Raw genomic sequence first — 10683 nt, 5'->3', positions numbered from 1 at the left:
ATTGTTTTTCTTTTTTTTTTTGTTTTTGATCTTTTTTTGTTTTTTTTGTTTGTTGTTTCAAGTGAACACAATTATTAGTGTTGATATATGAAGTCTACTACGATTTTCTCCTTGCTTCATTTGCTGTACAATTATTGGTATTAGCATTATTTCTCGACTGACAATAATCCTCGGGCAGGGCGAATTCATGATTGAAATCATTGCGATGATCTCTCAAGAAAGTCAATAGAGTTTGTTCCAAGACCCGTTTATTGATATCTAGAAACTCTTTTTGTGCCATATCCTGTATGGCAGTGCGACTCAATTTCTGAGAAGACTAAAAAAAATCAATCAGAGTTAGTCGCCATTTGTATACAAATGTATCGTTAGTCTTACCAAGGTATTCGATACAGCAATTGGCTTTAGAATATCACGATTTTGTTTTTGCAAATCATCGAAATTCTCATGCATTAGCAATTCTGTCCAGGGCTCCTGGAAAAACTTAAGGAAACATGGTATTGTATGGGCATTATAGCGGGCTCTTAGATTATTGAGAAGGGCCTCATGTTTGCCACAAAAGAACTCCAAGAAGTCCAAACGGGTTGTCTAACAAAAAAAAGGAAACTTATTAAACAAAAGGAGAAGAAATTTCAAGTATCATTCTTACATCTTTGGTAACCACAACTATCTCATCCACTATAAAATTATTTGTTAGACTAACCCGACAAAAGGTGTTATTTAGATAGGTAGTCATGAAACAGGAATATACCGAAGACAAAGTCGAGGACATATAACGACGTGGCATGGTCACTTTAGTAAAGTGATAATTAAGAGGTAAAAGTGCCTGATAAAAGGTCGGCTGTGAGAATTTGTACTCGAAACCGACTGGTTTGGTCCAAATGTTCAGTATATACATAAGCTGTAATGATAAATCCGATAAGAAAGGGCTATAATGAGAAATTTGTGGAAAGAATTTTTTTTTTTTACCTTTTTAGCCAATTCTCTTTCACTTGTATATTGATATTGATAATTGGGATTATCCCACATTTCAATAAATTGTCCCACTGCATAGATATGTGGATCGTTTGTTTGATAATTTTTATTCACTTGTATTCGATTGTTTTTCACCTCAATGCCCGCCTTGGTAATCCCTGAAAAAAAGCAGTGTAAGTTAATATAAATGCAAGTTTTTTGTTTTTCCCATACATTGCAAGGTCATCCAATTGGTGTGAATACCCTCGTCGAATGATATGAATACATCACAATCAATTAAAACCCTTTTCCGACTCGCATATTCCTCAAATATTACTTCCATTATGAAATTCGTATCGGTATATTCGACCCATTGAACAAACTGAAGATTCTCATAGACATTTATGCCACTGTCATCGAGAATCTCATCGAGTACAAATTGAACATTCCTATCCCTATAGGGATTCTTCAGTTTATCATCCTCTGCACTAAGCACTGGAATATGAGGACGAACCAATATCAGTCTTGAGGGCGATACACCATGATCCAGCAAAAAGGATATGCATTCATAGGTCTCTATGTTTGAGCCATAGACAAGAATCATATGTTGTCGCGGCATTTCCTCCAACAGAACACAGACTTTGTAGAATAACATGAATTTATCCAGTCGACAATTGATTTGAATGAAATTGCAAGGATTTAGTGTATAAGGATCAGGATTGGGAACCTCATTCCTCAATGAATACTTCATGGCGTTCATCAATATGAGAGTATCATAATGAATTTGGCAACTACTTTTCAATTTCACAAATTTTTGCTCCCTAATAAATAAAAAGAAAACATTAAAAGACAACATAGAGGACAGATTTTTACACTCACCTATTAACAGTGTCCACGATTCCCGGAACAAAATGCACAAAATAACGCAAATCCATGCGAGTTGTGGCATCTCTGACATAGCATGAGCCATTGCGATAGTTCATAAAACAATTATAGAAATCGGCACAGTATGGACAACGAAATTGACAGTCATGATCGGCCTCAACACGGCCGGGTAGGTAAATGACTGTAACCTGAACCCGACACAAACACGTATAGGTATCCGAGTTCTTATGGCTAAAAAAGGAAAATTAATATTCTCTACTTGTTATTCGATGTTTTCGACTCACTCTTTGCTATTCCATTGAAAGACCAATTGACGTAGAAATGCCTTACACTCTTCGCCGTAGCCTATGATAACCAATTTGTTGGTATTACCAAACCATTTGGGTGGATTCAATTTATTACGAAAGATTATTAAATGATCTTTGTAGAAATTATGTTTGGGCAAATCAACATTTCCACTACAATATTCCTCATGTCTGCTTAAGTTTATGGTAATGGAACTCTTTTTCATAGGATTCGCTTCAATCAGCATCATCATGGACTTAAGATCGTTGGTAAATTCATCGGACTATGGGTAAGGAATCATATTACAAAAACTATATAAGATCCATTATAAATCTCTGTATATTTACCGCCCTTGAATATATAAAATAGAAATCGAAAAAGTTCGTTTCTCTGGCCAAATGACGAAAAATTGTCTCACTGCTCATATGGAAAAGCGGTTGCAGCTTTAAGGATATAATCTCGGCCCTCGAATGCGTCAGATGATCCTCATATTTGGGCAAATGATAGTGATAAAATAGCTCATGATGATTATAGAATCGTCTCAATATCACAAATCCTATAATGGTATTTTCTTTAGCTGGTTTTGTTGAATTGCCACAGCGTATGGTATAAAAGTAGAATTCACTCAGTTTATTAAATAAAACATCCTTAATGATCTCATTGACAATCTGCCATTCGTGCTCCACTTGGGCATATTCATTGATCTTGGAGGCATAGGAAAAACTACAGCTGCTGGCATCGGAGCTAGTTACAGATTGAAATGGTTCAGCAGAGCCCAAAATCATATTCCTTATAACTGTAGCATCTTCCTCCTCCAATGCATACAAACTAAACGACAAAAACTTTGATAAGACTCTCTCTTTTCAAAGATTTCTAGGCTTACCTAATTTCTCCAAACATCGTACTACGATGTGTTATATACAAATCATCTAAACTGGTCAATTTCGAGGGTCTTGGAGCTACTGGAATAAAATATTTCAAAAACTCCGCATGGGTTCTTGTGAGCTTCTCCGTGTTTGATATCAACATAATGCAATAGTCACGATCCGGATAGGCACAGAACATGGCACCCAGACAACTGAATAGACGTTGCAAGGGGAAATCTTTGCGTGCAGCAATAAATTTCAATAGAAATACATTAGAAGCATTTTCAATGGCCTTGGGTCCGGGTGGAATACTACGATTGCCAGAATTATAAAATAAATTCAATGATTTGACCTCCTCCGATATATAATAATCCAAATTATGCAGTTCTATAAAGAAATAGTTGAAATAATTGAAACAATCGTCGAAACTTCTTCTAACTTACTGTCAAAAATATTCTTTAGTTTTAGATAAATACTCTCACGCATATAGAACTTATTGGGTGTTATGGTCTCGACAATAGTTCCATGTATTGAACTAAGTTGCACTTTAGCCGTACTAGCCACACTCATGCCACTGTCATATCTAGGCAGCCCGCCAAATATAGTTGTAGCATCCAAGTCATCTAAAGCATCGCGAGTAAATAAACTTGCATCGGCTTTAGGTTGTATGAATCTAGAAATAAGAAATTAAAAACACTTATCAAGAGCAGCCAACTTTAATAGTTCCATGTGGTCTTGGACCATTTGATTTTAATACATTTCAAGCTAGTGTAATGGGTTTTAATGAGAAAACGCTATACAAATAAATGACTTATCGAAAAGTTTCTCCCTCTCCTTCTCTATCTTTTTAAAGGGAAATACTAAAAATGATAAACCTTGATCTATATGGATAATAAACCATTCACTCAAGATATTTGACTCGAGATATAAACTAGACAAATCTCTTTCGATTGGTATTTCACTTGTCTAGATCGTCCTGTATCTCTTTGAGTACTTTCCTCGAATTATCTTTGTTAATTTTTTGTTGTTCTCTATCTAATTTCAAAATTTTCATTTCTGTAATGATATCATTCTCATTTATAATGTTTTTAGCTCTTTGTGTACTTCAACGATTGTCTAATCCGACAAATACTCTGCCTAAATGTATTAAAAAGAAGATTAAATCCGTGAATTTTGTATTCATATAATTAGAATATACTGAAAGCCGAATGTTTTATACCCTCTAGAGTAGGTTATAAAGACAAAAGAGGTAAGTAAATTAGCACACCGATTTGGCTATACCCTCAAAGAGATGGCGAATGGTATGACAAGCTAGGAATCATCATCATCTTTTAAAATTCCTTTGTCATGTTCTGAAATCGGATAGAAAAACTTGACCATTTGCATTAAAAATTAACTCAGTCTCAGATCAGAACTCGACTATTTTTGATTCAAAATTTAAAGAAATTTGAAGGACTGATATATTCTGTTTCCCAGAGACAAATGAGAACTCTTCTAGATACAATTAGAGTAGCATAAATGATTCCTTTTTGGCTTTTTTGTTAGAGAATTTCATTGTATTTAAAACCATAAATAATATATTAAAAATGCTTACGATACAATCAGTTCCTCGAGGTAAAGTGAATCTTCTTGATCGGACTTGACTAGATTACCAAAATTTTCTAAATCATAGTGCTGGATAAGGTAAAGGAGGTCCAGATCGGTGCTAAGCCACAAGAAGCCAGCCGTTTCCGTTTCCTGAGACTGATTCACCAATTCGGCAACCACCAGAAAAGTTTTATGGGCATTCTCATCGGTACGCATTATCTCTTCGGCTATATAGTAATCGCCCAATTCTTGATGCATTTCTGGCAATTCATATTTATGTATGTCAATTATATCATCATTGTCCTCGGCCCTAGAAATCAAAATTTATCTAATTGGGTTTCCATTCATTGTGGAATGAATTGTGTTTGCTTACAAGGCCTTGCGATAGGTTATTCTGTTCATCATTAGTCGACTGAAACGATAGATTATATATAAACATTGGGTATTGACATTATTATTAATATCAAAATCACGCGGATAATAGATGATCGCATATTTGGCCAAATCGTCAAAACTTTCCACATAATAGGCATGTTGCTGTACATCTGGATTCTTCACCGATATCAAATACACTATACGAGGTTCGCAAAAGAAAGCCTCTCGCAGCAATATGGTCAGACAATCGGCATATTCACTTCTATAGATGCAAAAATTCAAAAATAATGTATTCAGCCAGCTAATCGGTATGTCTAAACTAAACAATATAATTAATAGGATTTAATTGAATTGGTAGATGGTATGAGAGTTACTTACCAATATCTATGGGATAACCATTTCATCCAACCCTTACTAGCCAGGGCATGAATGGCTGGATAATTTCGAATTTCAGCATAGGCCAAAACGGTGTGAGTGCCTCTCAGCAAAACAAGTAGACGTTGATTTTGATAATTTTGAAATATACGACATTTATCTGAATATTTTGGACGTATATTACCAATCCATTTGGCGTTCGATGAGTGTATTAGTCCTATAATCGGTTCAATATCATCCAGAGTAGCCTTACGCACCACATAATTGTCCATGATTAGAGGGGTAATTGTGAATGTGTGTGTGAGAGAGTGTTGTAATAGTATTGTTGTTGTGTTATGTAGTTTTTGTTTTTATTTTTTATATATTTTTTTAAATTCTAATTAAACAATCAAAGTATACTCTTCTTAGGTGGAATTAGACCATCAATTTTATAGCATTTATCTTTCGATTCTTGACACATTTTGGTGGTCTTCTCCTTATCGTTGCCCTCCCAGCGAAAATAGGGACAACTATGTTTCTCGTGATATTCACTTTGACACAGAAAAACCATCAAGAGATAAGGACGACAGGCCCCTTTCAGTAGGGTTGCACCGCCAGGACTTGCCTTGAGCAAACTGTATAGAGTAACAGCTAAAAAAAAATGGAAAATCGTAAGTCTCGAATTTGTGTGTATGTTAAATTTTTTTTTTGGATCTTACCATCTTTGCGACAAAAGTCCATCATTTTAATATGATATTCTTTCTCTTTGGGATAATCTTTATACATATTTTCGGCATCCAATTTGACCATTTTCATATTGATGCTATCATTTTTACCTATATACTTCTTTTGCTTATACAAACACTCAACAAAGCACTGCAAAGTTTAGCAAAGTAAATAACGATTATAACGATATATATGTATATATACCAACCGATAAGAATTTCATGGTTTTTGCCATATCTTGTTCCCCCTCTGCTGGCAATTTGGCTGCGTGTATGGTAAAACATTTAACCAAATGTTCTTCATCGCCTAAATAGATTTCCGAGCAGCAGCCTTGACGCTATAAGACGAAGGATTTTGATAATTTGCTAGGATAAAATAGAATGAAGACTCACTTCCTTGCCACATGTTTCCGCATTGAGATCACCATCACTGATTGTGATGGCTTTGGTAGTCGTTGTGGCTACTTCTGCCGAATCCTCATCAGCTCCTCCTCCTTTGCCCACAGTCAGAAGGATCACCAAAAGTAGACCAAACTTTAGTTGAAACATTTGACACGTCTATGAGCAGAAAAATACTTTGCTTGTGGCATTTATAAACTGTGTTCAGCATCATCAATCATCGCATTAGTTTGCTTAATTAAATGTAACAAATGTGACTAATTAAGCCTTTAGATAAAGCCTAAAGGCTTAATCGTTTGGAAAATATCTATCAGACATCATTTCCTGTCCCAATGGGCTATATAATGTTCAATTTCTTGACCAGAAATTACAGAGTTAACAATGAAGTTGTTCATCATATTGACAATAATCGTTTGTTTGAGCTGGGTAAGTTGGCAAATTAAATAAATTCTCTCCTTTTTTAATACATAATTTAGTGTTCCAGTGGCATAAGGATAAACTGCAACAAGCCACCGCCCCTTAATGAAGATCACATTTTCACATGCTGCAAACATCCCGATGGTCATAACGATATCACGGAAGCCTGTGCCAAGGAAACTGGTTTCAAATTGCCCGGTGAAACGTTTGAGGCCATGGTCGATATAACTGCCGATCAAGCCATGGAAGGCACTTGTTTTGGCAAATGTGTGTTTCTTAAATTGAACTTTTTAAAGAAGAATACCACCGAACTGGATATCGAGGCTGTGCGCAAATATTTCCAAACCAAGAATGCAGATGATCCGGAATATGCCAAGGAAATGATCAATGCCTTTGATCATTGTCATGGCAAGAGTAAGTTGATCATTAGACAATTGATTTAACTTATAAAGTTGTCCTTTTTTTCTTGCAGGTGAGGAGAGCGTTTCGAAATTCTTTGCGAATCCCATATTTAAGCACATGTCTCATAAATTCTGTGAGCCCACGTCCAGTGTGATTTTGGCTTGTGTAATACGTGAATTCTTCCACAATTGTCCAGATGATCGTTGGGATAAGTCTACGATCTGTGAAGAAACTTTGGCCTATAGCCGAAGTTGTAATGATTCTTTGACTACTTTGTGAAATGTTTGAAATATTATTGTTATTTGCAAAATAAAAGCTAAAACAAAGTAGAGGCAAAGAAGCTGAGATAGTTGATATGAGTTGGGTATGCTCTGCCAAGGGATATTTCTTTTAGGGCGTGGAGGATTGTATAAAAAGACGAATGTAATAAAAAGACAGAATTGTAGCTAAGAAAAATACATTTTTATCTACAGAGAAAGTTCATAATTTAGTCAGTTGCTGCAAAGAAACATCACTTTTTTTAGATAGGGCAGTTGCTCTGAGCTGAATTCTAGTTAAGGCCACAAAGAAGAATTAATAAATAGTTAGTAAGAAAATTAATTGAAGCATTGGTAAACTAAAGAACTGCCTCAAACATAGATAATATCTGCAGGTGCAAGTATAGTTAGTTTTGGTAAAATTCAAAATAATTGCACAATTTTAAGAAAGGTTATTAATTAAACTAAAAAAAAAAAGTATAAAACTTTCTATTTTTTAATGCACATTATATAAATGTAGTTATAAACCAGAGGACCGGGGCTAACTTTGACCGCTTCAAAGTTTGTATACCCTCGCAAGTTTTTTGTGTAAAAGGTCTAATGTTGGCCAAAAAACGGCTTAGGAAATAACGAAGTTATTGATTAAAGTCACTGTTTTCGACCGATCGGTCCAATGGGAGCTATATGATATAGTCACCCGAACTTGATCAAATTTGGTACAGTCGTTTGTTAGTGGAATAAATTCAAAAATATTTAATTTTACGACAAAAGCTCAGAAAATAACAAAGTTATTGAGAAAAGTCACTGTTCGTGACTTTGACGTTTGTATTGGAGCCATATGATATAGTGATCCGATCCGGCTGAATCCAAGATATAGGTCGGAGATGCTACCTTCTACGCGTTGCACACTTCTGAGCAAAATCAACATACCAAGGGTATAAAAATAAGATTTGATGGGTGGTACCATTAAATGGCAACGGAAATTTTGAGCATGTATGGGCATATTTTAACTACCAATCTAGGTAACTATAACTAAGCTGACTAAAGTTAAACTTAAAGGCTACCATGGGAAGGTTTATGTTTTACTTACAAAAAACCAACAAAAAATATAAGCCTTAAAAGGTGACTCAACCTGAAGGATCTTTAAGTTTTTTGTTGTTCATAATCTTCAATTTGGAATCTATTTTATGGATCAAAACCATTGAATATGGTTACTAAAAATATGTTATCACGTGAAATGGTTTCCATTTAGGCCTATTAAATTTTTTACCTAATCGATTATTGAATATCTTTTTCTTAAAGCAATAATTTTAGCCTCAATTTCTTGGACCGAAAACGGTTAGTACAAGGAGTAGAAGAAGTTTTTTTCGTGGTGGTTTTAATAATAAGAGGAAATACGAATAGGGTTCAAAGCTTTATACAATCTTCCGTGCCTCTCTTCGTAAATACATTTATAGATTAACACGACAGGACCAGGCGGTTTCATCATAGAAAAATACGACAGTTGAATGCTCTTTAGCAGAGAAGTCTCTGAAGTTTTTATGAAAAAAGAAAAATACTGAAATTATCATTCCAATTCTAGTCCTTTAGTTTAAAGCAGTTTAAAGTAGTTTAGCTGTGTCATTTACGATAAACAGTCGTTCCCTCTTGGGTACACCCTTATACCCAAATGGAACTGGACACTTTTTCGTACATGTTAGCTGATGATTCATATAAGAAGTTTCTACGTCAAAAAGGAGTTCAACAAATTTACCATCTTCAACACAGTTGAAATCTTCAATAATTGTTTTATTTCATATTCCGAGCCCCAATTTACATCGTGGTTAAAACATCTTTGCATTTTTTGGCAAATGCCAGTGTCTCGGTACATTCGGTTGAGTTGGACCAACGATTTTTGGGACAACTGTGAAAGAAATGGTATATCACACAGGATAATATCACACTAGAAGCTGGCTTGCAATAATTTGAATCCGAAAGAGCTTTTACAAAGGTCATGGACAGAAATTTTGTCATAGCTTCTTCACCTGCAAAGTACGAAAAAAATTGATTATAATCCACTTTAAATCATTTCCTGGGCACATTGAACGAACTTTGCGAGTGACATCTATCAAAGGCAGCCAACATTTCGGTCTCATATTCCGGATCTGTTTTATGATACATTTTATAATGCGTGTGAACGGCCATCATATTGAGTGTTTCATCGTCCTTCTTCAAGAAGCCATAATGATCGAAGACACATTTCGCCCAACAGGCACCCAACATCACCTGATCGACGGTGACATCTTCGAGAGCTTCCTCACTGGCCGATGGCAAGTACTTGAAATTCGTCTTCTTGGCACACATTTCGGAGACATCGTTGTGGCCATCTGGATGTTTGCAGCAGAGGTGTATATGATCCTCGTGTATACGTTCCACATGACGGCAATGCACCTTTATGGCCAAGCTAAAGGACTACAGGAAAATAAATAGTTAACTTCCAGTTGCAATTTTCCATTTTATTAGTTACCATGTGACAGAAAATTAAGCAGATTATAAAATTAAACTTCAACATGATGATAGCAGACAATTTTTGGACATGTTTTGCCTCAGTTGACGTTTTATATACGTGCCCATTGCCACTGTCCATTGGCAATTTGTGAGCTTTAATAACCTGTGAAAATGCTTAAACATTAAGTTGAGGCATTTTCATGCCGAGTCTACTGAAGCTTGACAACCAACCTCACAGGGCTGTCAACAAGGGCTGACTCCAAGGTAAAACGGGGCCCAAAGGGGCGTTTATTTTTGTCGTAAAACAAAATGGTAACTCATCAGTTGCTTAATGTAGATATAAGATCGTGAGGAAACATATTTCATGAGGAAAAGTAAAACAGAACTTCAAATAGAAAGCTAACTAGTAAGAGAGAATGTTAAGATGTAGAACCTGAAGCTCCTGTATATCAATTATGAAGAATTCTTCATTAGGATAGTAATATATAATTTCAAATTTAGCAAATGCTATAGTAATCTTATCGTTATGAAATATAGAAAATGTCTACATCTAAATATATTTAAAAATAAGGTGAATATACTTAAGTATTACTAGTAGTCATTTTTATAAACAAATGCTAATAGATTATCATATTAGAAAATTTCTACATCTAAATATGTTCAAAATTAGTGTTAATATATGTACAAATTTTA

At 35.1% G+C, this 10683-nt stretch overlaps 4 protein-coding genes across 5 annotated transcripts; 1 reads left to right on the top strand and 3 right to left on the bottom strand.

Annotated features, from left to right (window-relative positions):
* Nucleotides 1-18: 18 nt before the first annotated feature.
* Nucleotides 19-5655, bottom strand: LOC6639964 (cilia- and flagella-associated protein 61). The gene is made up of 13 exons (XM_023182178.2): nucleotides 5328-5655; nucleotides 4948-5268; nucleotides 4582-4884; nucleotides 3431-3660; nucleotides 3005-3374; nucleotides 2469-2949; nucleotides 2121-2404; nucleotides 1831-2067; nucleotides 1186-1772; nucleotides 967-1130; nucleotides 647-898; nucleotides 376-585; nucleotides 19-316 (listed from the first exon to the last, which is right to left on the bottom strand). The coding sequence occupies exons 1-13, from the start codon at nucleotides 5594-5596 to the stop codon at nucleotides 98-100; spliced, it is 3927 nt and encodes a 1308-aa protein (XP_023037946.1). The 5' UTR covers nucleotides 5597-5655; the 3' UTR covers nucleotides 19-97.
* Nucleotides 5656-5712: 57 nt separating this feature from the next.
* On the bottom strand, nucleotides 5713-6577 carry LOC6639965. Its single transcript, XM_002063283.1, has 4 exons — nucleotides 6422-6577; nucleotides 6238-6366; nucleotides 6023-6179; nucleotides 5713-5954 (listed from the first exon to the last, which is right to left on the bottom strand). The coding sequence occupies exons 1-4, from the start codon at nucleotides 6575-6577 to the stop codon at nucleotides 5713-5715; spliced, it is 684 nt and encodes a 227-aa protein (XP_002063319.1).
* LOC6640171 lies at nucleotides 5916-7547 on the top strand. Of its 2 annotated transcripts, XM_047010114.1 has the most exons (4): nucleotides 5916-5974; nucleotides 6344-6853; nucleotides 6904-7258; nucleotides 7317-7547. In XM_047010114.1, exons 2-4 carry the CDS (start codon nucleotides 6809-6811, stop codon nucleotides 7523-7525), a joined length of 609 nt encoding a protein of 202 aa, XP_046866070.1. In that variant the 5' UTR covers nucleotides 5916-5974; nucleotides 6344-6808; the 3' UTR covers nucleotides 7526-7547. The 2 variants fall into 2 exon arrangements, with proteins under 2 accessions (XP_046866070.1, XP_002063320.1); XM_002063284.2 differs by lacking the exon at nucleotides 5916-5974 and having other exon boundaries at nucleotides 6031-6853.
* Nucleotides 7548-9314: 1767 nt separating this feature from the next.
* Nucleotides 9315-10054, bottom strand: LOC6640172. The gene is made up of 3 exons (XM_002063285.2): nucleotides 10010-10054; nucleotides 9594-9954; nucleotides 9315-9527 (listed from the first exon to the last, which is right to left on the bottom strand). The coding sequence occupies exons 1-3, from the start codon at nucleotides 10052-10054 to the stop codon at nucleotides 9316-9318; spliced, it is 618 nt and encodes a 205-aa protein (XP_002063321.1). The 3' UTR covers nucleotide 9315.
* Nucleotides 10055-10683: the final 629 nt, after the last annotated feature.

Source organism: Drosophila willistoni, assembly GCF_018902025.1.
Source record: "Drosophila willistoni isolate 14030-0811.24 chromosome 2L unlocalized genomic scaffold, UCI_dwil_1.1 Seg196, whole genome shotgun sequence".
NCBI lineage: Eukaryota > Metazoa > Arthropoda > Insecta > Diptera > Drosophilidae > Drosophila > Drosophila willistoni.
This window is presented reverse-complemented; position numbering and strand designations above follow the sequence as displayed.